Source organism: Cyprinodon tularosa, unplaced genomic scaffold (assembly GCF_016077235.1).
Source record: "Cyprinodon tularosa strain WSP-4 unplaced genomic scaffold, ASM1607723v1 ctg1187, whole genome shotgun sequence".
NCBI lineage: Eukaryota > Metazoa > Chordata > Actinopteri > Cyprinodontiformes > Cyprinodontidae > Cyprinodon > Cyprinodon tularosa.
The window spans coordinates 97,315-110,122 of NW_024037989.1; the positions used below are offsets into that span (position 1 = coordinate 97,315).

Here is a 12,808-nt window from a genome sequence, read left to right on the forward strand (position 1 = left end):
GTGTCAGCCTACATCAATAAATGCATTGAGGATGTCAGCATAACAAAGAACATCACCACCCAGGCCAACCGACCAACCTGGATAAATGGAGATGTTCGGAAATCGCTAAAAGAACCGAACTCAGCTTTCAAGTCAGATGACAGAGAGGCTCTGAGGACAATGAGAGCCAACTGCATCCTTGCCATCAGATTAGGGAAGAAAAACCACAGCCAGAAGATCCAGGACCCCTTCCATGATGCCAGCAACACCAGGAGGATATGGAAAGTCATTCGGATGCTCACAGACTGCAACCTAACCTGGAGTTTAATGTAGACGGTTCTATCTGCCACGGGAGTTCACTTCAACCATTATTACTGCAGCCTACATTCCCCCGGGCGCTGATACTAATACCCCATTTACACTACCCTTGAAAAACCGTGCCGAGACCGGTCCAAGCTCAGTAACTGAGATAACATATCGTGTGTAAATGGAAAGCAAACTGAACTGAACCGAGCTAGACACAACGAGAATCGAGATAACTGCAGACCAGTTCCAGAGGTGGGCTCGGCTCAGTTTTTCCCTGGCTCGGTTCTCTGAGAACAAGAGCGCATGAGAAGAATGCGTCATCTCCGTCTGGCTGCACATCCATTCCAGTAGTTGGCGTTAATGCCCCTCCGGAAGTTGCTTGCCGACCAACACAAAACAGAAGAAGAACAATAACAATCGAAATCTTCTCCACGCAACATTTTAAATAATAACAATAATAATCAGGCATAACTTTCTGATGTGACCGGCGCCGCCATTTTGATTTGCTTGATTCCTTACTTCTTCGTCTTCTTCTTCTTGTGTTTTATGGCGGTTGGCAAACAACTTTTGGTGCATTACCGCCACAAACTGCTTGATTTCCTCCTTCAATACTGGCAGTAATACCACAGATCGTCACTAGGAGGCGAGGAGTCGAGGAACCGAGATAGCGTGATGTGTAAACGGTGGTCAGAACCAAGCTTGGCCTGGTTACCGGCCTCGGCATGGATCGGGTTTTCAAGGGTAGTGTAAATGGGGTATAAGTCTGCGATGAAAGAACTTAACGCAGCAATCAGTAAACAACAGGCCATTCACCCAGAAGCTGCGTTTATTGTCGCAGGCGATTTTAATCATTCAAATTTAAAGTCAGTGCTACCAAAATTTCCCCAACATGTTCTCTGCCACACCAGAGGAAACAAAACTTTAGATCACGTTTACACAAACGTGGCTGGAGCCTACATTGCGACACCCCTCCCCCACCTGGGACAGTCAGATCACCTTTCTTTGTTCCTCACCCCCAAATATGCACCTCTCATCAATCGTGTGAAGCCATCAGTGAAGACCATCAAGCTGTGGCCTGCGGGAGCAGATTCAACACTTCAGGTATTGTTGCTGCACACAGACTGGAGTATGTTTGCTTGTCAAGCCACCAGTGGCTCTCACACGGACATTGACTGTTACGCCTCCTCTGTACTGGATTATATTATTACCAGTATTGAAAATGTTACAACCCAGAAGCAGATCATCACATACCCAAATCAGAAGCCATGGATAAACAGGAAGGTGCGACTCCTATTGAAGACACGCAACACTGCCTTCAGATCAGGAGATGCACCAGCCTGTAGCACAGCCAGAGGAAACCTGGAAAGGGGCATCAAAGAGGCCAAGCACTGCCACAAGCTTAAGATAGAGGGACACTTTTCCAACACTGACCCCCGATGCAGGTGGCAGGGAATTAATGCCATCATTGACTACAAACCCACTCATCCCACCTCTGCAGCATCTGATGTCGACTTCCTGAGCAAGCTGAATTACTTTTATGCTCACTTTGAAAGAGACAACAGTGAAACTGAAATCCTCAGCCGACCACCAGCCAATCAAACACTCACACAGATGTCTGCAATGCACTGAGCAGGATCAGCACACATAAGGCAGCTGGACCTGATAACATCCCTGGACTTGTACTCAGGGCATGTGCGGAGCAACTCATTGGGGTTTTACAGACATTTCCAACCTGTCTCTTGCCCAAGCAGCTCTACCAACATGCTTCAAATGCACTTCCATTGTGCCGGTGCCAAAACAATCCAGCCCAAGGTGCCTTAACAACTACTGCCCTGTAGCACTCACACCAATCATTATGAAGTGCTTTGAGTGGCTGGTCCTGGCACACCTGAAAGACTTGGTACCATCCATATTAGACTCACACCAGTTTGCATACCACGGCGATAGGAGCACAGAGGACGCAGTTTCCAAGGCACTGCACTCTGTGCTCACACATCTGGACAATAAGAACACCTATGCACGCATGCCGTTTGTCGACTTTAGCTCAGCATTCAATACTCTCATTCCGGCGAAGTTATTAGCCAAACTTCGAGACCTGGGCATCAACACCTCCATGTGCAACTGGATTCTGGACTTTCTGACCAACAGACCCCAGAATGTCCAATTAGGCTCCAATTGCTCTACGTCTATTACACTCAACACTGGCGTACCACAGGACTGTGTGCTACGCCTGTTTCCCCTCTCCCTCTTCACCCGCGACTGCAAGCCTGTGTACGCATCTAATTCCATCATCAAGTTTGAGGACGACACCACGGTGATCGGTCTCATCAGCAACAACGATGAGACTGCCTATAGGGAGGAGATCGAGCACTTGGCCACATGGTGCACTGAAAATAACCAGCTCCTCAACACCACCAAAACGAAGGAGCTCATCATGGACTTCTGAAAAGATTCAACAGGCACCAACGATACCATCCACATCAATGGAATGGCTGTTGAACGTGTCTCCAGTTTCAAGTTTCTGGGGACCCACATCTCAACGGACAAGTCCTGATCAACCAACACCTCCTGCCTGGTCAAGAAGGCTCACCAGCGCCTCTTCTTCCTGAGGACACTGATCGCTGTACAATAGAAAGAGTCCTGACCAACTGTGTAACAGTGTGGTATGGAATCTGTTCTGTACCCTCCTTCCTCACACCTACCACCATGTTGCTATTCTGTTTTTTTTATAAGACTGTAATGTTCACCTGCACTCCTGACTGTTACTATAGTAACAACTCTTTAAATGCATCGTGCACTACTCACCTTGACTGTTTATTCACAGCACCAATTGTTTACATATACATTTGCAATAACGTACTTTAACTGTAATATGCAATTACCTTCCACTGCACTTTAATTCAGATAGCCTCTGTCCAAACTTTATTTATTCATTTTATAGTAAAACCCATCTATATATATGCTACTGTACATAACTGTAAAAACCCTTTTTATAGTAATATCCACCTGTATATTATATTCAGTAATCATCCAGCTGTAAATTTAGTTCAATACACTAGTTATCTATATATCATATTCCTCTATTAGTAAGACTCTGTTTATAAAGGTATTCATCTCCATACTTATCCAGTAGAACCATGTCCTGTATTTATGGAACCATTATTTATCCTGCACTGCTGCTATTGCACTTCTGGTTAGACCTAAACTGCATTTCACTGCCTTGTACCTGTACCTGTGTAATGACTGTGATGTTTATGGTGTTCACATGCTCTACGACCTCCCCCTCTGTATGAAGAGGAGGTGTTCAGTCTTCCTGGACCTCCTGAAGTCACCATGACCCCCTGGTGTTCAGTCAGAGATTGTTTGTTAAGAACCACCATATCAAATGGTGGATCTTCTCTGGGATGGGTCTCGTCATTGTTAGATATGAGACCTACCACAGGCAGGTAGTAGAGCAGTCATGTTAAGAGGCTAAAGAGGACAAGGCTGTGATGTGCCAGAGCTGATGGCACATCACAGCCACACCTGGGCCCTGTTGGTGAGGAAGCTCCTAATCTGTTATCAGGCAGAACTGGGTCCTGGTTTAACTTCTATCAGCACCTCAGTCATGATCCATTCGTTTGCTAGCTTTGTCATTTTGGGGTTTCCTCACAAGGAATATCATTTCAGTTCTGCTGATTGATTTAAAAGATCAAGAGATGTTTTGTTTTTGTTCAGGGAACCAGAGGAGGAGATAAATCCTTTGGCAGTCCAGCATATCAGAGAAAGTGACAGCATTGAGGGGAACGATGCCACCGTCCTCTCCCTCGCAGACATCGTTCATAAGTATTATCAAATATTTCATTAATCAAATTATCCCATTTATTGTCTTTGTTCCTATTTTAACAATACTCCACCCCCTGCTTGTTGTTACAAACAGTGAAGAAGAGTTGGAAGAACTGAAGACTTTGAAAGAAAACTTGAAAGGTATGTTTGGATGTTCTCTCTGGTGGAATGTAAACTGGTTCCAGGAAGTGTGGCTGCTGGTTTTTCTTCCAACCAGCTCACCAGAATCCAGTTATCCCATCAAGTGAGTTTTGTATTAACTTGATGACTTGATGATTGACTGGAGTCTGGTGCGCTATTGCTTGGTTGGAAAGAAAACCAGTAGCCTCACAGCCCTTTCTGGGACCAGTTTGACACTTGTGTTAGAGTGAAAAGAATATCAAAGGCCCTTTTCTGAACACCATCAGATGAAATGTGAATATAGTGTCTTACCCAAGGACCCAATGACTGATGCAGGATGAACTCCTGTAAACGACGCTGCTGTTGCCCAGCTATCATTCAGCCATTCACCTGTTTCTACCTGTTGTGTAATAGCCATATATTAAAGGCCCATCCCATATGTTGAATGGAGCCTTGGGCAGAAGTTCAACTGAAGAAACTGATTGCTGTCTTACATCCACCTGCGACACAACCAATCAGCTTTAAACCACACCTCCACCAAAGCTAATCGGCATCCAAAGCTCATCTTAAAAGGCCTCTGATCCGCACTTGGTGCGCTAGATGTGCTGTGACTCCACTCCACCTGGCCTGGGGGGAAACAGCCCTGTTCTTTACTCTGTTCATTCATATCTATCAAAATTGAGCGCTTTGGTTCCTGCCGTGGTCTGAGCGCCAAAGACAAAGTAATTGTATCAATATTTTTGTCATAATTGTCTTTCCTCTCTGTGTGAGTTTTTCAGATTGAAATGTGCATTTAAAAATATTTCATCAGATAAAATTGGACTGTCATAAATTTTTCTGTGAACACACGCCGACTGGCTAACTGTTAGAACAACAGATGAAAGTGTGAATTAAGCTTAAACTTTGCAAATAGTAGAGGTTAAGAATGTCTGAGCAACAGTAGCAGTGGATGCATTAGATTGTCCTGCACCAAAGGGTTGTCTGTTCAAGTCCCAACTTCAGCCTTCTGGCAAACAGTGTTGTTTCTAGCAGCTATCTTAGATTTAGTCTGATTTATTCTTTAGAGTTAGATGATTATTTTTAGTCACAGTTTAGTCATTACTATATGTGATAGTTTTACTCTGTTTTATGTTGCTCTTCAAAAAACAGTGAACCTTTATAATTTGGAATAACAACCAGATTCTTTCCCAGACTGGCAGCTCTATCCTAGAGCTGGGTATAGAATGCTGCGGTGCAATTCATCATTGCTGTTGGACAGAGAAATATGGTTTATAGAATTCAAATAAACTTTTGTAATACCCTACCTTATAAAAAGTGTCTATGAAAATAGCAGATCTAGTTCAACACATCCTATTGGTTAATCTAGCAGACAGACAAGCTAACAAAATGTCCAATAAAGGAATGATTTTATCATCCAACATTTCCATCCCAAAGCAAACACTTCCTGATCTACTATGAATTCTGCATTAAACACAGATCTATAAAATCTGCATTAGTCCAAATAAGCAAAGAACAAAAACATTCTTCTTTCTACTTTGGTGATTTTAGCGTTATTTCTGAGAATTAACCCCTCGCTTCCTGCTGCTAAGGGGTCACAGTAGATTTAAATTCACAAGCTTTGATATAAAAAAAAATACAGAGACAACTTTCATAATTGCCTTGTAATGCCACGGCAACCCAGACCGAAATTTAATATATTGCTTATATAGATAATAAAGGTGGTTTTGAAATATTTAAATAGATTGAAACAAGAACAATGAGGGAGAAATATTCAAATTAAATGAAGTTTATAAAATGCAACGATGTAAAATGTACTTGAAATAAGACAATGCAATACACTATTTAAAAATAAATACAGAAATAATTAAATGCTCCAAAAATAAATAAACATACAATTTAATGCCCCCAAAAAATACAATAAACAAATAAATGTAGATAGAAATTAAATTATAGAGTGGGACATAAATGTATAAATCTCTTTTAATTAGCTTCTTTGTTTTTTCACCTTTGTTTTAATTACCTTATTTATTGCCCATTATAATCTTCAATTTTATTTATTACTTATTTCTTTAAGTATTTATTTTTGTGCATGTTATAATATTTGTTTCTGGTTTATTATTCCTTTGTATTTTTTTATTATTATTTCTTCCATGCTATTTATTCTGCCGGTTGTATTTACATTTCTGTCGGCATCTCTATAGAGTCAGTGAAAATTATTACCCAAATATGTTTTACAAACAGACGGTGGGGGAAATAGGTATTTGACTCCTTGCTGATTCTGCAGGTTTGCCCACTTACAAAGAATGCTACGATCTATAATTTTAATCATCTGTACATTCTAACAGCGAGACAGAATCCCAAAGAAAATTCCAGAAAATCACATCATATGAATTTATAAAAATTGAAACCATCTGATGAGGAAAAACAAGGATCCCTGGGGCCCAGGACCGGATTCACATCAGGCTGGCCGGCTGCCGGCGGGGCCCGCGGACTTGTCCCCGCGGCTCCCCGGGGCGCCGGCATGGCGGAGGCTGGGGGGCTTCCTCTGGGCTGTCTCTCCCTCCCTTGGTGGGGGTCTGATTTCCTGGGCTGGCCCCTCCTTGGTGCCTTCGCTCTTGGGGTCCCTTTGGGCGCTTGGGGCTTTGGGTCTCCCGGCGCTGGACTCAGTGCTCTGGGGGGGGCGGCTCTTCGGCTCTCCACAACCACTGTTGAGCATTTTCTCCATGGATAAACTTTACATGCACAAGTTCGCCCTCACAAACAACTACAGGTGCTTGGTTAAATATAAAAAGAAAATAAATAAATAAAACCTCTGTTGTGGCTCAAGGTAGAATAAAAGCTTAAGCCTCATCTGTTTTGCTTTCTTAGAAACATATGGCAGAGCAGACGGCCTGCTTATTTAAGCACACTGTGAGAGATCAGCAGTTATTCCACTAAACAAGCCTCTCTTGGTCATTTCTTCTTCAAAGCCAGAGACTGATCCAGAACTCTTCTGAAGGTGTTGATGTTGAATAAGTCTTCCTTTGTTGTCCCCTCTAATCAGGTCCGGTGCAGAATAACTCCAGGAGACCGTTTATTGTGTCAAGGTGGAGACAGTTCTGGTACGCGCCTGTCACCTCCTTCCTGGGCAATGTGCTGATGTACTTCCTGTTCCTTTGCCTGTTCGCCTATGTTCTGCTGGTGGACTTCAAGCCTCCGCCCCCAGAGGGCCCGTCTTCTCTGGAGTTTGTGCTCTACTTCTGGGTTTTCACATTAGTATGTGAAGAGATCCGACAGGTTGGTTGTTTTCAAACTAGTATTTCTTCATCAGAGGTGGGAAACTCCAGCCATGGAGGAGTACAATCCTGCAACTTCTAGATGTGTCCCTATTTCCAACCACCAACCAAGTCAGAATCCTTTAAATCATTGATCCAGGTGTGCTGCAGGATACCGGCCCTTTTAGGGACCGGAGTTGCCCACCCCAGTTCTACAATGACACATGCAGGTTTTATTAAATACCTTTCTGTAAAATCCAGATATTGACGCTTTCATTTTAACTTTGCACCATTTTCACACTTTACAAACAACAGACATCATTGCATTAATAAACAATCAGTATCATAAAGACCCCCCCAAAAAAACTGACAGACCAGGGAGCTCTAGTTCAGTTTAAAGGAGGGTTAGATTTTTGTCTTAAATCAGAAAAGAAGCCATTTGTCAGGCCACTGCAGATATACTAGCATCCGTTAGCATCTGAGCTCCTTCTGACCTCCTTCTGCTCTTTCTATTGGTTCAGAATCCTTTTCTGTCAACGTTGGCATGGTAACAACAACTTAATATTGATATATTTAATCCCAACCCTAAATTTTAGATGCATCTCTTCTATAACACACCTGAATCTATAGGCTCCGCCCCCTTACTGAGCTCAGCAGGTGGATGCTAATGATCCACCCATTTGATTCAGCTGTGATAAAATGGGGTGCATCAAAAAGCTGCAGGGTAGAAGCTCTGGAGGAGGTGAGCACCGCTGCTCTAGACGTTCTGTTAAATTTGAATTATTCATGTTTTGAAGTTGCAGCTCTGACCCTTAACATGGGTCTGACATGGGAGCTGCCTTGGAGCTCGTCTGCCTGGATGTGTGATTTCCAGGACGGGGCCGCCTTTTACAGCTGCTTTTTGTATCTTCTTCTGCTTCTGTCTGCTTGAACCCCAGTGGGCCTCAGCAGATGGCCGCTCACACTGAGCCTGGTTCTGCTGGAGGTTTCTTCCTGTTCAAAGGGAGTTTTTCCTCTCCACTGTCGCTACAAGCATGCTTAGTGTGAGGGATTGCTGAAGAGTCAATGAGTCGATGCAATCAGCTGGTTTTCCTTAGATAGAAAACTTTGAATCAATCTGACTGGATGATCTGGTGAACTGGATCTATAAAGTGACCTGAGATGACATGATGTGAATTGGTGGTATAGAAATAAACTGAACAGAATTGAACATATTCTATCGAAACTTTAAACAATCACAGCTCTGTCTTCTGTTCACAGACTTTTTTTGGAGGCAGTTTGTTTTTACTCCAAAGGATGAAGAAATACATCCAGGATAACTGGAACAAGTGTGACCTCACAGCTATTCTTCTTTTTATTTTGGCTCTACTGTGCAGGTGATTGTCTTTGATTCATCTTTTTTCTAATATAATCCTTTAGAATCTGAATAGTTCTATAGTTATAATGTAACTCCATTCATTTATGGTTGCAAAGTTTCTACTGCTTCCCTCATTCATTTATCTAAACTATTAGTGAGTGATATTGCTGCTAAAGAGATGCTGCAAATCAAACTATAAAGCCGTTTATTTAAGTTTTATGTCAGTTTCAGGTTGTTAAGTTACCATCAGGGACTGGAACCACTATGGGTGGTTTAGAGGTTAGGGAGCAAATCATTTGCTTTTCTGGAGCAAATATAGTTTCTGACCCTTAAACAAAACAGGTAAAATTGTTGATGATAAATTTGCCCACTAATGGAAGATAGGCTCTAAATTAAAAATATATGTATTTTTAGCTAAGAGGTTCATGATTTGTTGTTCTTCTCTAAGTCGCTACTTTTATTTTAAATTACAATAACATAGAATTAAAATTTCTACAAACTGAAATCATTAAGTTAAAGTACTGAAGTTAAAAATACTGCTGCCATTTATTTTATGTTTTGCTCTCTCTCACTTTGTTGAAGCTTTAATGTGAATAAATAAATTAAAATACAGGGAAGAGACGTGTCCTAAACTGGAACCTTCAGAGTCTTACTGGTTGTAATGGTTTGTGCTTTTGAGTCCTGGTATTGTTGTTATTTTCTTTAGGTTCACTTTAAACTTTCTGGAAGACTTTAAGTTACTTGACTCTGAATTGATGCAGTTTGTACCCAACTGGGAAGAACTGGCCATCTTATGGACTTTGTTCCAAACTGTCCAAATTATTAGATATCATCAACTTTTGTTGGTCTTCCAGGTGAGTGCAATACCTTCAAAATGTGAGCAGTAACTGATTGCTTTTTGTTTCAGAATATTTCCCTGGTCATTTAATTTTGGCCGTGCTGTGATGGCCATTGACTACATGGTTTTTGCCCTGCGTCTAATCCACATCTTTGCCATCCACAAACAGCTTGGACCCAAAATCATCATTCTTGGAAAAATGGTAACAGAACTGATCAAAAACAACTGGTATAAAACACAGTTTAACTGGAGACATGAATAGTATTAGAGTTGAAAAAAGGTGCCAGGGTTTAGAGCAGTCAATCAGAATGCCTGATCTTTCTGAAGAACTCTGAACGATAGGGATCGTTTTAAAAATCCGAGCTGCTGGCGAATCTCCGGACTGAAGAGTTGTCTGTAGCAAGGCAGTAACTGTCAGGCATGGTGGGGAAGGAGTAATGGTGTGGGCATCTTTTGCGATAATTTGTAATAATCGCATTGATTTATGTTGCCTTACAGAAACCTGGCTGCAGCAAGAGGATTATGTGAGCATAAATGAGGCAACTCCTTCAAGCTATTTAAATTTTCACATCCCCAGAAGTTCTGGGCGAGGAGGAGGAGTAGCAACAATCTTTCAGTCAGACTTACTGATTACTCCCAAAACAGTTAATACCTACAACTCTTTTGAACATTTAACCCTTAATTTCCCTGATCCAAATTTCAAGGCAAGAAAACCTCTTCTTTTTGTAACTTTGTATCGTCCACCAGGTCCTTACTCTGAATTTTTAGATGAGTTTTCAGAGTTCCTTTCTGATTTGGTATTAAATACTGACAGGGTCATCATAGTGGGAGATTTTAACATCCATGCTGACATTGAAGGCGATAGCTTAAGAGCAGCCTTTAATGCTATCTTAGACACTGTTGGCTTTGTTCAAAATGTGAATAGTCCCACACATTCTCATCTTCATACTTTGGATCTTTTGCTGACATACGGCATAGAATGTGAAGAAATAACAGTATTTCCTCACAACCCCGTCCTCTCTGACCACTTTCTAATAACCTTTAGGATTACTTTAACAGAGTTCTCCTCCCCCAAAAGAAAGTTCAATTTTAGTAGATCTTTATCAGATAGTGCAGTTATACATTTTAAAGAATCTTTAATAAGGAGCTGCGCACTCTCGAGCAAAATGCTAGCAAAATGGAGAGAAAAGGGTGTTATACATGCCTACGGGAATCCTACCTAATCTGGAAAAATAGTTTACTGCTTTATAAGAGGACCCTCATTAATAGGGGAAAAGAAGAAGAATCCTAGGTATCCTTTTAACCCAGTTGCCAAACTCACCCAGAGCCATAGCTCTGTTGAATCGCCCATTCCACCTGCTCTTAGCAGGAATGATTCTTTATAAATAAGATTGATCTTATCAAAAATAAGATCATTAGGACTCCTCTATTTACGATTGGTTTGTCTCTGGAGGGGGGGGCAGCATCTGAGGTAGTCATGGAACTGAACCGGGCTTAGACTGCTTTGATCCAGTTGAACTTTCTGAGTTAGCAAAACTATTGTCTTCATCTAAGCCTTCAACTTGTATGTTAGATCCAGTTCCAACCAGGTTATTTAAGGAGGTATTCCCTTTGATCTCCTCCTCCATTTTAGATGTGATTAATCTATCTCTGTTACAGGGATATGTACCTAAAGCTTTTAAGGTCGCTGGAATTAAATCTCCATCTGATATCAGAGATCTGATTGTTCCTTATGTTCCTAACAGAGCACTTCGCTCTCAATCTGCAGGTTTACTAGTGGTTCCTAGAATTTCTAAAAGTAGAATGGGAGGCAGATCTTTTAGTTATCAGGCTCCTCTCCTGTGGAACCAACTACCAGTTTTAGTCCGTGAGGCAGACACCCTGTCTACTTTTAAGGCTAGGCTTAAAACTTTCCTTTTTGATAAAGCTTCTAGTTAGTGGCTCAGGTTATCCTGAGCTATCTCTATAGTTCTGCTGCTATAGGCTTAGACTGCTGGAGGACATAGGGACCCCTTTTTCATCATTCTGCTTCATTCTATCTCTATTCTCCCACTCTGCAGAATCTGTTAGTTCAATCTCTAACGTTCTGCTCTCTCTGCTTTTTCTCATAGTAGCTTCATCTGGTCTGTTCCTGTTTGGCTGTGACTCCATCCTGGAGAGAAATATCAGCTGTGCTGCTGCCATCAACACCTTTGTTTCTAGATTTTGGAGATCGGCCTGTTTTCCAGTGTAGTCCTGTTTCTCTGACTGTGACTAAGTGGATGTGCTCTCTTCATCCTCTGACATGGGAGCTGGCTCGGAGCTCGTCTGCCTGGCTGTGTGTTTCCTGGACGGGGCCGCCTGTGGAGCTGGTTGACAGTTGCCTTTTGTATCTATGCTTCTTTTTCTATGTCTGCTTCTGTCTCCTTGAACCCCAGTGGGCCTCAGCAGATGGCCGCTCACACTGAGCCTGGTTCTGCTGGAGTTTTCTTCCTGTTCAAAGGGAGTTTTTCCTCTCCACTGTCACTACCAGCATTCTTAGTGTGAGGGATTGCTGAAGAGTCAATGAGTCGATGCAATCAGCTGGTTTTCCTTAGATAGAAAACTTCAAACCTTAAATGCAGAGAGCAGACAGCTCAGCACACAGAGAGCAGGGTGAGCATTGAACTGTGACCTCACATCGCTAACGGGACGCTAACGCTGGAGGGTTATGCCTCCAGGCTCCTCTCTGACTCCTCCCCCTCTGCTTCCTTCAGGTGAAAGATGTTTTCTTCTTCCTCTTCTTCCTGGCTGTTTGGCTCATGGCCTATGGAGTCGCTCATCAAGCACTCCTCTACGCCTACGACCCCCGCCCTAACTGGATATTCCGCAGAGTCTTCTACAGGCCATATTTACACATATTTGGGCAAATACCAATTCAGGAAATGGATGGTAAGTTTTCTTTGATTTCATAGATATATTTATCATGTACTCATTTATTGGAATAGAAGTTAGTAGTAGTTATTCCATCCATGGATCAATGTTGTCCCACTTTACTGCCATAATCCTGAACTGTTTGCTCTCTTAGTTTCTCAGTTTTGTGGTCAATTCATGAAAATAAAGCAGTCATGCTTCGTGCAGGAATGTACGATGGGAACCATTGATATGTTT

General features: G+C 42.1%; 1 protein-coding gene across 1 annotated transcript in view; it reads left to right on the forward strand.

Moving 5' to 3' along the window:
- The window catches only part of LOC119771978 (transient receptor potential cation channel subfamily M member 5-like), a gene marked incomplete at its 3' end in the record, with an annotated part of 86,316 nt that overhangs the window by 43,460 nt on the left and 30,048 nt on the right, over positions 1–12,808 (forward strand). The window contains exons 17-22 of the mRNA XM_038268216.1: positions 4,003–4,110; positions 4,205–4,251; positions 7,274–7,506; positions 8,745–8,860; positions 9,749–9,881; positions 12,415–12,589. Of these exons, the coding sequence (XP_038124144.1) occupies positions 4,003–4,110; positions 4,205–4,251; positions 7,274–7,506; positions 8,745–8,860; positions 9,749–9,881; positions 12,415–12,589 (812 nt within the window). The remainder of the gene's footprint in view (positions 1–4,002; positions 4,111–4,204; positions 4,252–7,273; positions 7,507–8,744; positions 8,861–9,748; positions 9,882–12,414; positions 12,590–12,808) is intronic.